General features: G+C 38.0%; 2 protein-coding genes across 2 annotated transcripts; one reads left to right on the top strand and one right to left on the bottom strand.

Moving 5' to 3' along the window:
- Positions 1–390: 390 nt before the first annotated feature.
- On the bottom strand, positions 391–3,215 carry LOC133459344 (spermatogenesis-associated protein 22-like). The gene is made up of 7 exons (XM_061739233.1): positions 3,176–3,215; positions 2,293–2,430; positions 1,961–2,141; positions 1,317–1,689; positions 1,078–1,201; positions 895–992; positions 391–582 (listed from the first exon to the last, which is right to left on the bottom strand). The coding sequence occupies exons 1-7, from the start codon at positions 3,213–3,215 to the stop codon at positions 391–393; spliced, it is 1,146 nt and encodes a 381-aa protein (XP_061595217.1).
- A 4,939-nt stretch (positions 3,216–8,154) lies between these two features.
- On the top strand, positions 8,155–18,191 carry LOC133459783 (stress-induced-phosphoprotein 1-like). The gene is made up of 14 exons (XM_061740068.1): positions 8,155–8,258; positions 11,170–11,379; positions 11,462–11,603; positions 11,833–11,974; positions 12,262–12,427; positions 12,515–12,641; positions 12,808–12,910; positions 15,917–16,037; positions 16,169–16,265; positions 16,355–16,479; positions 16,567–16,603; positions 16,699–16,802; positions 17,431–17,603; positions 17,705–18,191. The coding sequence occupies exons 1-14, from the start codon at positions 8,250–8,252 to the stop codon at positions 17,775–17,777; spliced, it is 1,629 nt and encodes a 542-aa protein (XP_061596052.1). The 5' UTR covers positions 8,155–8,249; the 3' UTR covers positions 17,778–18,191.
- The last annotated feature ends 567 nt before the right edge of the window (positions 18,192–18,758 follow it).

The following is an 18,758-nucleotide window of genomic DNA, read 5'->3' as shown; positions in this document are numbered from 1 at the left end:
CAGAAAATACTTGGTGTTTGCTTTATCTGAATTAACTTCTAAAAATGTTTGTTGTTCTGTGACCTTTCTTTGCAATAAAAATATTTCATGTCTTGTAAAAAGAGAGGCTTTCCTTTCCAGAAGGAATTTTGTTTATTTCTGTTCACACAAAAAAATGCAAGATCTCAGGAAAACATGCAGGAAACTTTCATTGTTACAATAAACATGCAGATGAAACCAGCGCCCTCTGTAGGTTCAAAAAGAAAATGCAACAATAACTGCCTATTTTTTTAAACTCTATCTCAACCATAAAAGAATTGAATAAAGACCATTCATCTGAACTTCATATATCCCTTGAAACTAGTGCTTTCTTTTTATGGCTCATATACATCTGCTGATACCTGCACATGCTCAGACTTCACTGAGCGTCTTCACAAGTGCTCTCATTTCTGCATCACAAGCTTTGACGGCTTGCTGGGCATTCCTCAGCTCTGAGGGCAGGCCGGGCCTGACAGACACACAGATCAGGACGTCTCTGTCCCGGTCGTAGTTGCCTACGCAGCGATGGATCTGACCACGGATAAGACGAGGCAGTGCCTGCTCCTTTTAGACAAAAGACAGAAATGATGTCAGAAAGCTATGCTCTTTTATTTATCTGATATTCCTAAATCACCAATTCTGGCAGGTTTTTCAGTTTATACACGCTGTTAAAGCCTTTTAAATACAAACTAAGGTTAATGATGATAATAATATGTTTATAAAGACTTTCTGAATATAAATATTTATATTAAAAGGCTTAATTTTTCTGTTATGTATATCACAGTCAAGTAGACCATATATAGTGTATTGTACTCTTAAGTCTTGTTTTAACTAACTGGACCTTAAGCAAGTCAAAGATTTTTCTTCAAAACTCACGTTTTCATAAAAGACACATTGCACAACCTCCTTCCCGTTGCTCATGAGGAAGTTCTTGGCTCCAAAGCGCCCCAGTGTAACCGCAGAGTCCAAGGTAGCTGTGGGAGATTCACAGCCTGTCAGACTAATGGTGTTGAAAATACTTGAGAATCCACGAAAAACAGCAACTACCAAACTACTAACCAAAAATCTCAAATAAATACGACACTTTGTCTTTAAACTGGCTCCAGTGTCTCATTCCGTCAATGGTAGCAGTCAGGATTCTCAGCGAGTTCTCAACCACTGGTTTCTCTGGAAGGGTTTCACGCTGAACAAAGCATAAGAAATGAGAGAAAAATACATGATCATTGATAAAGACAAATACAAATTCTATGTTTCAAAAGACCTGTATATTATCAGATATTTAACATATAAAACGTTACCTGAGTTTTAGGTGGTTGAGCAGTTTGAGATTGATTTGAACTCTTCTTTTTCACAAACGATGAATTCTCCCCCTCAAAGCTGTTTGTAAATTTCCAGGAGTTGTTTGGTGACTTAAAAGTGTAGGCAGAGGACCTCTCGGGTGTTGTTTGGGTAGGAGGAACAGGTCTAGACTGCTGGGAATACTGGTTTACAGGGATGGGTGGCTTACGACTTGACTGCTGAGACATCTGAGAGAACCCTGTATGCGGTGCTGGCACACTTTTTGGACTCTCACCACCATGAACACCTTGGTATTGGCTCTGTTTTGAGTTAGCTTTGGAGCTGAATTGGAGCTGTTGTCTGACTGGGTTCCCAGATTGTCCCACCATAGAGCTGAAATGAAAAAAAATATCACCTCTTTTGTGTATATAAAAGCCCCAGACAGACTAAGTCTGTATTTCTGTAAACATTTCTCCCTTTTTTTACCAATCTGAATAGATCAATATAATTTAATTATTTTGAACATACAAAAAAGCAGAATAACTTACACCCTTTATGAGTCTGGAATTTCCATTTCATGTTTAAAACTTTTACTTGAGCTGCTGATGTAATGATAAAAGTTTCAGCATGCTATATAGTTTGTCAAACAGATACTGAAATATACCTTGTGGCTCCAGCTTTGTATGGATGTGGCATGCATGTGTATGATTTCTTTGCAGGGAAGGGTCCAGGAGCAGATTTGTTGCTGCCATACTGCTGGCGCGGAGCAGCCTGAGGAACGCTCCATTGATGGCTTTGTGGGGTACCAGAAGACTGTCCTGTAGCTGGGTGACCTCCATACACACCTGTTCATGCAAAATCATCTTACTTCCCAATGAGACCATTCATAACGAAAGTGTTCAATGTTTTACTTAGAATACACTTATTCTTCTCTTTATTTGTGGGTGTACTGCCACCTAGTGAGGGAAGTGTGGTAAAGGCTTTAAGAGTGAATACCAGAGGAGTTGTGAGGAGCAGCTGAGCTGGGGCTTTGAATGTATTCACTGTGGGAGAAGAAGTTGTTCTCACAGGGAGCAGAGGTCAGAGGAACTCTGTTTCTCTTCCTCTGGTTGAAGAGCAGTACAGGGAGTTGGCCTGCAGGGAAAAAAAATGGCACAAAATAGCACACTTCTTCTGACACTGGCTGGAATCAACGCAGCCAATAATATTACTGTAAAGGCTTGCAGTTTGGTGAAGTTCCAATTTATTTATATTGAACATTTTAAAACAACAAGGTTGACCAAAGTACTTTAAATCAGAGGGAAAAAGAGTGTTAATCTGTTGTCCAACTTAAGAGAGTTGTCAAGTGAGTGACTACATGAGGCCAAAGGGCCAAGAAAGTCAGCCAAACCACAGACCACATCTGATTTACCAAACTAGATGACCTCCGTCTTCTTTTCATTAAGGTTCAGAAAGTGAAGTTTCATCAAAGTTTTAAGGTCTTTCAGACAGTCTAACAAAGGCCATAGTGAAGTGTTGCTGTCTGATCCAATGGGCATATAAACCTTGATATAATCAGCAAAACATGGAAAAGCTATGTTATGCTTTCTAAGTATAGACTCCAAAGGCAACTCACATACTTACATATACATATATATATATATATATATATATATATATATATATATATATATATATATATATATATATATATATATGGCTATAGCTGACATTGAATCACAGCAATTTCTGTGCCATGATGTGATTTAAAACCAGTCTGAAACCTTTCACAAATGTCATTATTGTGCAAGTTTATGCAGTTTGAGAAACATTGTTCTAAATTATGTTTTTTTACATTATTTCCCCATTTGTTTTCGTTAATTTATTAATTGTTACTAACCTGCTGCTGCTCTGTGTGGCTCCTGTTGCTTTCTCTGCATGTTTAATCACTAAGAATACAGTTTATTTAGATAACATTGAAGTACACAAAAAGTAAATCTTTTTTAAAGGTGTTTAAAGGGCGTTAACGTCTTTATTGTGTTGGTTTTTACCGATTTAACAAATTAGCTGTATAAATTAGCCTCGCTTAACAGTGATAGCTGATAAAAAATTACGTTTCAAAACTCAACTATTAGTCGACAGGCTTTATAGCTTTTTTATGAACAATATACATTAATTTTGTGAACAATTTTAAGAGTTTCTATATATTTCGCCCAATTTAACGGAATAAATAAACGACTTACGCACAAATGTACATTGATAATGATGTTGCCTTCAAGTTACCAAAGCAAGATCGGATATTATAACTTCGCTGCAGGAATTTAAATGGGTTTAACATTTAGTTGAAAAAAGTAAACGGACTGTTTAAAAAACTTGCAGAACATGTTTTTTGGAAGGCTCTGCCTGCAACTTTTAGATCCATTGAGTCTGTGAGCTCTTCTAAAAGCCAACTAAAAACCTACCCTTTTAAACAGGCTTTTATGTAAACTGAAATGCTTTAAGTTATTTTATGTTTTTTTTCTTTTCTATCATGTATTCTATGTATTTTATTGCTCTAAACTGTTTTTATTCTGTAAAGCACTTTGTGACAAATGTCTGTAAAAAGTGCTATATAAATAAACTTTACTTACTTACTTAAGTTATAATTTGTCAAATGAAAAATGATCTATTTCGGTAAATGTTTGCTATTGAATGTAGAACACTTTTCACGGTATAAAATACATGTGTGTAACAATGGTTGATTTGACCGATTTAATAATAATTCCCCCAAATTATTCATGCTGCTTTTAAAGTACAACAGTTCTCCTCAGGTGGAACTTTAGTTTCCGAGTTTGTGTTTTTGTACAGTCTATTTGGAGGGGGGGCAACGCCCCTATAAAAGGCTCTCCCGCCTAAACTTTCCCTCTTTGTTCTGTGACGTCTTCGGGGAAAGGCAACGAAAATAAAGTTTGATAATTAAACGGCTTGAGTCCAGTCGGCCATGGTACACAACGCAGACGCTAACCAGCACTGGTTACATGTGCAAAAACCATGGACTGTAAATATTACTGAAAAGACTATCTGTGATTTCACTCTTATATTATTTTTTCAATAGACTGTATGCAACAATGGATGAAGCGTTTGGTCACGTGACCTATTGGTTTCTGCCAACTGTCAGTCACTCACATTAGGAATAAAGTTAAAACTTTATATAAACTCTACATACGTGGTGCAAAAAAATGTACCCATTTCAAAGTTGTCATGGGTGTGAACTCAATTGACTGAGAACTACAACGAATCTTAGTCCTGCATGAACCTCAACCTGAAAGTTAGATTGTTGCTGCTTGGGTTTTCCGTCTGTCCTGCTCCATATTGCAAATGAATGATCAAAAAGGCAAGAGAAACTGGCTGGAACCCTCGACCATCTGTGTCAATCAAAGTTAGCTGTGGGTATCAGCTTCTTCAGCCAAATCCATGCCAGAGGTGCAGCAGAGCTGGCAGCAAACGTTTGCAGCTGCATATACTGTTTCAGATGTGGCAAAATCATGGCGACCATGGCAAAATCAGAAAAAAATGCTATAATTAGCAGACCCTAGGTTACTACAAGCTACCGATTGCTTCACTAAGCTTTGTAGCATGACAGTGACTGATGAGGTAGTAATGTTGGCGGAGAAGACTGCCATACAGGAATGATAAAATCTTTGGCATGAGCTGCAGTTTTTCCCTCAAGGATTTTGGATGTGATAAGGAAGATTTAAAAAACATATATATTTCAAATTTGACAGAGAATTCAAGTAGCAAAGCTAAAACATGAAGAAATGTGATCTGTCTTGTTACTCTGTCCACACTTACAGTTTACTGAAAGATGACAAGTTTATCCAATCATATGGTCACCTTGCAAAAATAGTATTGCACTCTTGAAGCCACATTGGGTCTTTTAAAGTTAAATTACCTCAGTTTTGCTTTGGTTCAAATGCAGAAAATGACTGATCACATGGTTCTTTATGTTTCTAAGATACCCCTACAAAACCTCAGATGAGAAAATTCAGTTTTCATAGACAAATACAGCTGGGTTGCATCAGCACAACATTGAAAATGCATGTTGTTAACAAACCCAAATAAGCAAATATAATAATAATATAATATAATATAAACAGAAATAAACCTGATCCAGAACCCTGTGGAACTCTGTATATGTCCAGGAAGTATTATTCTCAAGTTAAAACTGGAGTCTAGCACATAAATGCGACATAGAAAGATCTCAACATTGTGTATTAAGATGCTTTAATCAGTGGTGGTAAATGTAACACTGCTCCATACTTGTACACTGTTTGATGTCTTTAAAACCTTTTACTGTTCTCTTAAGCTGGAAATTAGAAAGTTAGAGTAAAAATATAACCTACAAAGACTGACATTATTCAGTCCTGGTTACAGGTATCTGTTATTCCTACTCCCTTGGCCTGCTGACAGAGAACAGCTCCAATAACCTATCTGCACATCAATTATTATCAAACTGGTGTTATTCTAAATATCTGCGGGCCAGTAAATGACTTGTATATGCTTAAATTTGCAGTCACTGGACTCATCCAGTAATGCAACACTCACATGTTGATCTATCTCAGTACAGTGAGTGATGTGATGTTAGAGGGGCTGTTGAAAAGTGTAGGCAGAACAAACACAATTCTGGAAATCTTTGGCAGACTGAGCCTATGTAATACAAAAGTAAGGCAAAGGTGACTATAGTATGGGACTGACTCCTGTTCTGTGCAGAACCTGAGGCTGTGTAAGCACCAGTAGTCCAGTTTGTAGGTTACTTACTTGTCTTGTTTGCGTAGGAAGGTCCTGCCCCTTTCAATTATGTTCATGTGTTTGTGAATCCGTACAAACTGGAGCATTAATTAATTTTCCATTCAGAATGGCTTCATCCATTCTCTGAGTCTGAGTAACTATAGATCACCTGTTCTGTTAAACCCTTTCAAGAGTGAATTTGAGTTAACTTTCAATGAATGAATTAATTAATGATTTGAAGGTTCATTTTAGAAAACATAACAGTAATTTTATGGGAGTTTATATGACGTATTACAGTTTAGACTCTGGAGTTCTGCAGCTGATGTGTGAAGGAAGATACGTCATAAAATGAAGAAGATCATGGACACCTCTGAGCATCGTCTTTGAGACTGAGACTGATTAAGGAACCAGTTCTTCAGGCAGAGGCTGAAGCTGCAACACAGACCGCTACAGGAGATCCTTCCTGCCCACAGCAATAAACCTCTGCAGTTACTTTCTGAAGAGATACTTAAATATGACTACTGCGACAATAATTTCCCTTCCGGGATACATTGGGTACTTTTAATTTGAACTGAAATTATGCTGTCTGCTCTATGAGATTGCACCATAATAAAGTGTTTTTGAAGGTAATTTAATAAACAATAAACATTACTGCTACCTACATCTCACTGCATCACTTTATAAGCTCTTTGATGAACTCCTTCTAGCTGCTGGAATATTGCATACTGCAAAACTGGATCAAAATTCTTCCACCTAGTGTCACCCTTTGGTACAGGGAGATTTTTAACACCCTCCCTCATGAGAGGTTACAAGCCGCGTAATGGGCTAGCCTGGGACAAGCTATTTTTAAAAGTTTGGACACCTTTCCTAGATAATATACCTGCAGATCTGGAAAAATCTGCTGATGACTGGTTTCCCTCAACTCATAATTACATACATTACACGACTGAAGGGTTTGATGGGTTGGGTTGGGGAGGTGTATCTTTTATTGTCTATATTTAAAAACAATAAAATGTGTTAAAAAAAACAACAACATTACTGCTGGTTTTTGCTTTTCAGTTCTGATAGTGGCTTTAGACTTGGACAAATCCTTCCCTTCTATCATCCCCCTATTGTGAAAAGGCCTTTCATTTATTTGAAATAACTCATATTGAATAATCTGTCATATATATATATATATATATATATATATATATATATATATATATATATATATATATACTGTATATATATATATATATACTGTATATATATATATATACTGTATATATATATACATTTCTTAAGTTTCAGTGTAATCTGATGTGAAATAAGGTATACTGAGTATTCATAACTGATATATATATATATATATATGTATATATATATATTTCTTAAGTTTCAGTATAATAATTTGATGTGAAATAGGGTATACTGAGTGTGTATGTATATCAAAATACACTGAAACTTAAGAAACTTAAGATTAATATATATATATATATATATATATATATATAAATATATATATATATATATATATATATATATATATATATATATATATAAATATATATATATATATATATATATATATATATATATATATATATATATATATATATATATATATATATATATAGGGTATACTGAGTATTCATAACTGATATATATATATGTATATATATATATTTCTTAAGTTTCAGTATAATAATTTGATGTGAAATAGGGTATACTGAGTGTGTATGTATATCAAAATACACTGAAACTTAAGAAACTTAAGATTAATATATATATATATATATATATATATATATATATATATATATATATATATATATATATATATATATATATATATATATAGGGTATACTGAGTATTCATAACTGATATTAATTTATTAAAAGCCCATACACTGTACAATGAGGTTTTAGTTACTTATGATCAAAGATTATTTATCTAAACATATTTTCCGGGCGTCCCTGTTCTGTAGAGCTTGGAGAGAGTCAACCCTCTCTTGTGTAACAGTCTCGGGGTTGCGTTTCCCTCTTCTGGAAGTTTCGGTCACTGAGGTATAAATGGTATAAATGGTGAGCCTGCAGCCTCTGAGGGCGAGACGTTCATGTACGCGCTGATTGCTGATTTCCGCCCTCAGAACTGGCAACCCGCGCATGTCTCTGAGGGGGCGGAGCCAGTCCAGTAGTTTCTGGAAGGAACCTCATGCTGCACCATGGACAAGGTGAGTGTCCTCCTCCATTTGGTGTTTAAACTATCATATCTGTCGGCTATTGTTGGTTTCCCACATTCACTATTAACGTTGGGATATTTTACCAATTACAACGTGGAAGTTGGCGTCCTTAATCGACTTTTAACGCCCGAAGAATGCACTATCAGTCAGCTAGCTCGTTAGCTTAGCGTCATGCACTGGCCATTTGACTGAGACTGTCGTTGAGCTATGCAGATGTCTCATCCCCCAAACCGTAGGGACTGCATTTAAGCTATGGATTACCTAATAAACACGCCCGAGATTGCAGGTTATATCTGTAGTTGTGGCTATCTGGCGTGTAACTAACTCAAGTTATGAAATGTCTGCGCCCCAGCCTGGTTTTAAATATGATCCAGTCACGTGGGTGTTTAAGTTACGATGTTCACGTGTGGAGTGTTACGGCAGGAGGCTCGACAGTTGTAACTGGGGTGTTCGTGTGTGGCACATTTATGTGCGGGAGTATTTTTGGAGTCTCTTCAGCGTTGTGGGAGCTAACGCAGCTACACGCTCACCCGGAGGATCATGCTAGACGCACACGGCGCCGCTTCCATGGCTACGGCCGCATGTCGGAGGAAACTGTCGCAAAGTTTCACATTTACGTTGAAAAGGGAGAGTTGTGGCAGAATCCGGTATTCCCACTAAAGTACTAGGGTTGCCAACCATCCCTTGAAAAACGGAATCGTCCCGTATGTATAAACTAAAGTAAGCGTCCCGTATTGAGCTGAAAAGGGACGGACTACTATGAGAGTCAAAAATGGCATTGAGCTGTTGAGTTCATGTTGTTTTTTTCTGTTTTACTTCAACTTAAGCCTACAGTCATGGCCTTTGAGCCACAAATATGTTTACAAGTTTTCAACAGACTTTCTGTTTGCACTTTTGTTATTGCACTAAAAATGTGCACAGAATGGATGTTCTGCTTGCTTTTTATTGTTTCATATTCATTTATACAATTTTAAGTTAAGCAGGACAGGTTTCTGTTTAAGAAATATACTTATTTTATCCAGGTTATTTTGTATTAAAGTGAATTGCTAGATAATTGTTTTCCATGTGTTCATGGCATTCAAAAATATGTATCTAATTTGAATTCAGGTTCGAGTCAAATAGTAAAAAAAAATAATAATTTCACTCAAAAAAAAAAAGGGGCTAAAAAGAATTCACCACGCCAGGAAAGGTGAAGGCAATCGGGTTGGCCGGCCCTGCCGATGAGGTGTCCCTTATTTATTTTTCAGGGAGTTGGCAACCCTAGTTGTGGCAGAACCCCGTATTCCCGCTAAAGTACTGGGCTATTAAAAAAAATATATATATATATCAGGATATATATACCTAAACATGCAGGTAGCTGGGGTTGTGAACATTTTAAACACCCCTGCAAAACAGCCTTTTATCACCCCAGGAACATCGTCAAACTCCGTCCAACACTGAGAGGTGCAGAGAAGCTTGTCCACGCCTTTGTCTCGTCCAGACTGGATTATTGTAATGCTCTCCTCACCGGAGTCTCCGACAGGAACCCCCAGAGACTTCAACACATACAACACAGCGCTGCCAGGATCCTGTTAAGAGTCCACAAATACGACCACATCACCCCTGCTCTGAAATCACAACACTGGCTCCCCATCCCACTCAGAATTGAGTATAAGCTCTCACTCATCAGTGCATTCACGGACATGCCCCCCAATACCTAAAAGAACTACTCACCCTCAAGACCTCCTCCTTTCAACCTCCGTTCTGCATCCAAAAACACCCTCCAAGTTCCCAGAACCAAGCTCCGCACTAGGGGCAATCGGGCCTTTTCCTCTGCAGCTCCGAGGCTGAACGCCCTTCCCGACCATCTGAGGGCCCCGCGGACTGCAGAGGCTTTTAAACTGGCTGGATTTTTGTTGTTTGTTTTTTCCCATTTGTGATATGAATGATTTGGGCTCTGGCTGTTCATGTAAATGCTTGTAAATCCAGCTATAATAATTAATCGAAACAAGCTGGGATTTCTGTTGTAGCAATTACACTAAGCAAAAAGCTCATCAATAATTTGATGTAGCCTGCATGTCATTACATGCATCTGAGTGAATGGGTTGCATTAGCATTATGTTTTTGATAGTTTTTTTTTTTTTTTGTGTTGATAATTTGCAATTTCTTGATGATTGACATCGGCTGTTGGTTATTTTACAAAGACAGTGTACACAACAAGTGCAGGCACATAACTACTGTCAGAAGGGGCCACTTGAAATGCTGTTTTTGTGTACGGTACTCGTAGATAAATTACATAGAAAAAAGTTGAAATAAATCTTTTTGAGCAAATGCTGGAAATTTAGGCAATAATGTATATTGTCATTTAAGTTGAGCAGTAATATGTAAATCTAATTGCATGTGACTCAACTGGCCACCCTTAATTCTTGAGGGAATTCCCATAAGTCCTGAAAGGAGTATAAACTCCTAATATTTTTAAATGTAGGAATTTGCTTCTGGTACATTAAATCTGAAGCCCTGGGCTGGTGGGTTGTCAGTCATAACAAAGCAATACTATGTTTTAGTGTCAAAGATATCTGAGCAGGAAGTTAAATTAAGGCAAAAATGAAATATGGGCTATTAAAGAAACTTATACTTCCTCTTTCTGTCCAGTGGGATCTCAGCATTTTCTTTGTCTCAAACTTTGACACTGATTCTTACTGACACATGAATTATTGATAAATAATTAAATTTAGAAGATGAGTAGATGTCCAATGACTATTATTTCTGCATTCCTTTTCACACCCGTTTGATTTGCCAGTTTCTATTTTTTCACTTTTACTAATGTGGAGGCTGTATCCTCTTCAGTCAGCTCGATATTGGGGACTGCTTGCATGTGAATATGATGGATCTGTAGTAATGTGTTGGTTTTTGTGCTTTATAGGTTTCAGGACTAAAAGACCAGGGCAACAAGGCTCTCAGTGCAGGAAATATTGACGAAGCGGTACGTTGCTACACTGAAGCCGTGGCTCTCGACCCATCAAACCATGTTCTGTTCAGTAACCGCTCAGCTGCTTACGCCAAAAAAGGCAATTACGAGAATGCTCTCCAGGATGCCTTGCAGACCATCAAGATCAAGCCTGACTGGGGCAAGGTTGGACATCATTTGTTCTGTTATTTTGTCATGTTATAATTGAAATTGAGCATAATCTAAAATCATAATGTTGATCAACCAGGGTTATTCCCGCAAAGCTGCAGCATTGGAGTTTCTTGGCCGGTTGGAGGATGCTAAAGTAACCTATCAGGAGGGGCTTCGCCAAGAGCCAAATAATCAGCAGCTAAAGGAGGGGTTACAGAACATTCAGGCCCGGCTTGCAGGTACAAATCTAAATATTTTCTTTCTTTTGTTATACTGAAAGAGGTTAAATAATCTGTTCCAAGATAGGTATGTTAAGGATGTCCAGATTTGAAATACCAGGAGGCAATCCACTTGAATCATTCAGAAACAGAGCTAAAAAAAGAAAGGTGTTACATCTAGTCCGATACCAGTGGATGTGTGTGCATGATCATTTCTGACACTGATGAAAATTAACTTGTGCTTCTCCAGAAAAATCAATGATGAACCCGTTCGCCATGCCCAACTTGTATCAGAAGCTGGAGAACGATCCTCGGACCCGTGAGCTCTTATCAGATCCCACCTACAAAGAACTCCTGGAGCAGCTCAGGAACAAACCATCAGACCTGGGCACGTAAGTGCTTTTAACAGTTTGTTTGTTTTTTACTTAAGATTAGAAAGAAGAATGGATCAGTTGAAAAGCAGAGTAATTATTGTAGACCAAATGTGTTGTATTGAAAAATATTTAACAGTAGCTGTAGCCACACATTTACTTTGCTTTCATCTATTTGAAAAGTTGTCTAGTGCTTTTCTGCTTGAGCAAATAAGAATAAGAAATTGCAGGTTTATTTTGTAAAATTGTAATAACTGAGAACATAGTGTGTCATTTGAAATTCACTCGCTGTGCTGATTGTCTTGTAGGAAGCTTCAGGATCCAAGAGTGATGACTACACTCTCTGTGCTGCTGGGACTCAACCTCTCTGAGATGGAGGACGAAGAGGAACCCACTCCTCCACCTGCTCCCAAACCCAAAGAGACTCAGCCACCTCCTCCCAAAGAGGAAAACCTTCCTGAAAACAAGAGAATGGTAGATTAGTTCATTCAAAAGCTCACATTTCTGATGATTCTCAGTACCAAGTATAATTCATCTTTTAAACCATTCTTTCTTTAACAGGCCATTAAGGAAAAAGAGCTGGGTAATTCTGCTTATAAAAATAAGGACTTTGAGAATGCGCTGAAGCACTATGAAGAGGCAATTAAGCACGACCCTACCAACATGACTTATTTATCCAATCAAGCAGGTCTGTAGTCTCAGCATCTTTTAAAATAAATCATCTCTCACTGTGGAGTTTAACCAGATTGTTGTGATACAATATTAATTGTTGGAGACTTTGAAGTGATGCCTTCCACAACATTCTTGGATGAAAGAGGAGAAATGCATGATGATGTGTGACTCTATCATTACAGCTGTGTATTTCGAGAAGGGGGACTTGGAGAAGTGCAGAGAGCTGTGTGAGAAGGCCATCGATGTTGGGAGAGAGAACCGAGAAGATTACAGACAAATTGCAAAGTGAGTTCTTTAATTGAGTGGGAGTGGGCCCTTGCCCTTTTCCTCCCACTGCGTCACTCATTTTATTAACTTGGCCTGTGGATTATGGGTTGCAGCTTCAGTGGATCGGGCATGTTGTGATGCATCCTGCAGATGTCGTAATAGTTTGGGATCTGCACAGTTTTAGGAGCACACAGCAGTTTGATAAACCAGCTGGGCTATATATAGGGGTGTTTCTTGGTAGTTTTTCTGGTCTCTGAAGATGGTCTTGTTCTGTTGGGCTTGGGCCCTTCTATGAAGTGAAACAGCAGAGAAAGATGCACTAATGGACCTGCAACTTTTCTGAAAACAGCCATTTAAACAGTGTGTTTCCTTCCTGTAGATAATTTTGGCATTAGTGTTGTGGTTAAGTTGATTTATGTGGTGCCTCTAAATTTACACTGGTCACCTACAATTCTCAGTAGGAGCATCAGTTCTACCTGATGAGGAAAAAAGTTAGTCTGGAAACCTTAATGACTGAATATGTTGATCAGAAATGTGTTTATTTTAAATGCATTTTGTGTGTGTGTGTGTGTGTGTGTCAATTGAAGTAAATTGGACATCTTTAGGAGCCAGCACCTCATTGTCATCAGTGATGTTTGTCTTGAATACACGTTCTCATTAGCTTCATGTCTGACTTAAAATAACATAGTCAATAGCTGCGTCCGAAATTCCATACTTCAACCCAATGAGTATGCAAAAACAGAATGTGAGATTTTTTTAGTGCGTCCGAAACATTAGAACGTACTCAATTGATTGATCAACACTAGCTAAGCAGAAACTTCCCACAATGCAGCGGTGTTTGGTTGCTAAGTGCTGCGCAGATACGTATATGTCACAAGTATAATGTTATTATATATAATCGTATATAATGTAATCTTGTTTCGGCCAGGATAAACGGGAAAGAGCGGTGCGCTGCTACTGTCACAGGAGTTGTTACCATGGTAACAACTCCCCCTCCCAATGGCAGGAAGTGCCGTGTGTGCTCTGAGTAGTACGTCCGAATTAATGCATACTACTGATATTTACTCAAAAGTGTGCCGAACTTAAAGGGGACCTATTATGGCATCTAATACCTATTTTAAACAGTCCTTGAATGTCTTAAACACAAGCTTTTGATTGTTTTTGCTAAATAAATTAGAAATTCAGCTTCTGAGCCATGTCTTTATCCTCCCATTGCCTAACCTTATCATCTATGTTGGATTCTGAGTGGGCGGGGAGACTATGATAATGAGTCACTGTGCTGATTGGCTGCCTGAATGACGCGATACACCGCTATGAAAAAATGGCGGAAGCTCCTGCCGGCAGAGTTAGTTGTGGGCGTGGTTTCACGCATCGGACGCCAACCTATGTAAATTGCATTTTCGTTACGTAACGACTGGAGCAGAATCTGAACGGCTCGTAGAAGCCACATCAGACTGGATGGCTCCTCCGGGCAGCTGTACAGACACTGCAGAATTTGGTTGCTTTTAGTGATGCACCGAAATGAAAATTTGTGACCGAAACCGAAAATAATAATAAACACTTGGCCGAATACCGAACAATACCGAACATGGTTCTTCGCAGTTTTTCATTTATTTTGCCAATTTTTTCACCATTGCATAAATCAAATAAATTTGATTTAGGCATGCTTTTAAAAGAAAAAAATCTTTTACAAAATTACAAGGTAGAAAACATTTGTTGAACATAAAAAAACTGAACATTTTTTAATTTCCCAGCATTTCTTAAATGTTCCAGCAGACATTATACCAGCAAAGAACAATAACTTAAAATAAATAAATTAGCAAAATACATTTTTTGGCCATCTTTGAGCTTACGTTAGGCTTAATTTACTGAACATTGTAACATAGGCATTAAAACAATAAAAATGCATTAAAGTGCTCAGGGTTTTTTATCATTTCAAATGATAAATCAAACTTGTAGTGCTGAAAGACTTTGCAGATGTGCCCCCTCTAGATATTTGAGCAGAACATTCATTGCAAACAGCCATTCTTGTATTATTCTTTGCCACTCTAAAATACTTCCACACTGCTGACATGTTTGCACCGCACCACTTCACTCCACGCTCTTCGCTGTTTGATTTCGTCATCTAAACGCACCTGTAATAGATTGATTTATGGTGTTTTGGTTCCACCTGCTGGTGAATGTTAGGTACAATTCTTATGTGGTTAGTTTTTTGTTGGCCAACACTTTATGTGGTGCGCAACCATTACGGGAGTGTTATGTGGTTAGTTTTTGGTTGGCCAACGATTTATGTGGTGCGCAACAGTTACGGAGTGGCCAGTCTATTTATATTACAATGCCGTTATTAATTGTTCGGTTTTTTTCCCACTTATTCCACCGAACACCGTGTTTTTTTGACATTTTCGGTCGAACAATTTCGGTTACCGAACAATCGGTGCATCACTAGTTGCTTTCTTCCTTCTCTGAGTTGACAGACTGAGGGGAGACCACTTTGTATATGTTAAAGCAAGAGAAAATGTGTTTTTCATAATAGGTCCCCTTTATTTACTTTTTGAGTATATACTGTTTAGTGTGGCATTTCGGACAAAAAGACTATTGCTGTAATATCACTTGTCGATTTTACAGTTTTTGTAAACAGTGTAAATGACTTAATTATTTAAGCCTCATTTTTAAGTCTTAATGTTTCTTTTATGATTTGTGGTCCCATTCAAAGTAAAACTAACAAAGTGAGGTGTGCATTTTGATTAATTTATGTTTTTGACAAGCTGCAACCACACTGAATGTGTATTTTCTGCCGTTCACACCCAAATGCATCCATCACTCAGGCAAAATGAGGATAGGTTTGTCACTTAGCTTGAGGCTTTAGAAAAGTACGCACAGCTTACAAGGGGCTGTACATGTTTGTTTTAAACAGTTTATGGCCCGGTCAGATGTTCTGTCACAGCACTAAAATAATGTGCCTTCAGGATGATCTGGTATAGTACTTGTTTATCATAATCTTCCTTCTTTCCCTTTTGTTTCTAGAGCTCTTGCTCGAATTGGCAACTCGTATTTTAAGCAGGACAAATACAAAGAAGCAGTCCAATACTTCAACAAGAGTTTGACAGAGCATCGCACTCCTGATGTCCTGAAGAAATGTCAACAGGTACAGTGGCTTGAAACATGTTGACCTCAATGATGAATGCGTCCGCCCCAATAATTGGTTAATAACAGTTTCTCAAAGCTAAAACCTGGTAAGAATATTAAGCAAGAACTAACTGTTTTTTGTTTCTGCAGGCAGAGAAGATATTGAAGGAGGAGGAAAAACTAGCCTACATCAACCCTGAGTTGGCGCTTGAAGAGAAGACCAAGGGGAATGAAGCCTTCCAGAAAGGTTTGTGAAATAGTTTGTGTTTATGTCACTTTATTCCTAATTAAATAACTTTCACTTAAAAAAATGAACCCCATTTTTCTTTCTATCAGGAGATTACCCCTCAGCCATGAAACATTACACAGAGGCCATCAAGAGAAACCCCAATGATGCCAAACTGTACAGTAACAGAGCCGCTTGCTGTACCAAGCTGTTGGAGTTTCAGCTTGCCGTGAAGGTATGGCATGACCCACAAAAACACCTCCCATCTTTAGTTAAATGCACTAATTTTCATTTGATATATTTTGTTTTCGCCCTTTGTCAGGATTGTGAAGAATGTATCAAAATTGAGCCAACTTTCAGTGAGTATTCTGCTTTAAAAATAATGATATATTTTGTCAGTTTAAAATCTTGTCAAATCTTTGGAGTTTCTGTAATCACATCTGTCTGTCCACAGTTAAGGGGTATACCCGTAAAGGAGCTGCTTTGGAGGCTATGAAGGACTTCACCAAAGCTATGGATGCCTACCAGAAGGCCTTAGAGATGGATTCTTCCTCAAAGGTACGTTAAAGTGGAAGACTGAAAGATGTCAAACTAGCACCAAAGTAAATATTTCAACCATAGAAGTTCCAGGAGTTTTGACTTTGGAACAACCCGCTCTCTCACAACCACTACCACATTACAATATTTCTACAGATATTTTGAAGGGGTCGTTTCAGAACTTCAGAGAATCTCTGCGACATTAGCTTCAGACTCATTGCAGACTTTTGCAACTCCCTTATTAATAACTATAAAGTAACTGCGGGAGACCATGTGTCAATAAATAAAAGTAAAATTTCTGGGGATTTGGGGCAACAGAGTGCACTGCTTCAGATACTCTTGTCTTTTCCTGTTTGTTTTGTTCTGCTTGCAATATTAATATATTTAAATCAACATAAAACAGTAATAATAGATTTGTAGGGATAAACCTCCAGTCTTGATGAGCTGTAAGTAAACCCTTTACAAAATGTCCACAAAACTTTTATCATTTCTTTCTGTACGTGCGCTCCACTTAGCAGATCATCTCCTGTAAAGCTTATGTGAGAAGACCGGGACTGGTGGAATGTGTGAACATGAATTTATTTGAGAATCGTCTTTTTGTGTTAAATCAGGGACATTGTTTTTAACCATTTTCCCTCTCCACCTCCAGGAAGCCTCAGAGGGCATTCAGCGCTGTATGGTCAGTCAAGCCATGAGGAATGACAGCCCTGAGGATGTGAAGAAGAGAGCCATGGCTGACCCTGAGGTGCAGCAGATCATGAGTGACCCAGCCATGCGTATGATCCTTGAGCAAATGCAGAAGGACCCTCAGGCACTTAGCGAGTAAGATTGCAGACTTAACAGTCTGACGGTTCTCTTTGTTCAAACTGCAAGGTCCAGGACTCCCTTGACATAGATTTAACAGTTTCCTGTTTTATCCACAGCCACTTGAAGAACCCCGTTATTGCTCAGAAGATACAGAAGCTCATTGATGTTGGACTGATAGCCATCCGCTGATGAGAGACAGCAACCACATGTGTGAACAAACTCCAAGACAACAGTGGAATAACATGCAGAGCCCTCAGAAATATTGCATCTTCCCTTTTCTTGCCTTTTAATTGAAAATTACAGTATATTGTCATTGGTCTCACTGGGACTTGGTATGTATGTTGTTGTATTTTTTTTTTTTTTTTAAACCTGGTTCACAATTTTTGCATTGTGTTTGGGGGGGTGGTGGGGGCATCTTGTATGTTTTCTGGAAAACGTCAACACTCCAGTTGAACTCACATGTACAGATGCTGTAATACATGTTAAAATAAACATCACAATGCAGTGTTCTTTATGCTCACTGTTTTTAAAGGGGAAATCCATCCTAACACTGCTCTCATATTCCTAGTGATTCACACTTAAAGCAGGATCAATAATTGGGGGGGGGGGGGAGAAGCTTGTTCACAAGTTTAAGTTAGTTTTCACTGTTGGTCACTCGTGAACATTTTTCTTCAAAGTTCAACTAAACATGGTGCTCTAAATTTGAGGGTTTGTCCTCCTTTGTTTTATGTCCTACATCTCAGGTGCAAAATTCAGTCAAACCCATCTACCTGCTGCACTCATCCAGGTTTTTATTAGCACATGAAACAAGCACCTTGTGTGTGCTGTCATTCCAATAACGGAGCAACTTTTGGCTGATTGCAAAATTTTGTCAGATGAAGGTTTGGACAAAGTCTGAGTTGTTGCTTTCTGGCTTGCTTCAAATTTCAGTCAAGAATTATTTTGCTAAATTTACCTGAGCTGCTTGTTTCAGTATAATGGGAACAATGTGATAGTTGAGGGGTGGATTTACCTTTTTTATAAACTAGCCATTACTTGTTAAGCAACTTTATTTTCCAACTATATAAAACATCTTGCTTATTGGATCCTCAGAAATAGCTATTGCGTATTACACACAGCAAAGTAGTTCTTTAGATTTTATTTTTGCCATCCCTTTCTAGTAGAAAATTT

Source organism: Cololabis saira, chromosome 14, assembly GCF_033807715.1.
Source record: "Cololabis saira isolate AMF1-May2022 chromosome 14, fColSai1.1, whole genome shotgun sequence".
NCBI classification, from domain to species: Eukaryota; Metazoa; Chordata; class Actinopteri; order Beloniformes; family Belonidae; genus Cololabis; species Cololabis saira.
The sequence above is the reverse complement of the archived record's forward strand: the minus strand, read 5'-3'. Positions and strand labels throughout refer to the sequence as shown.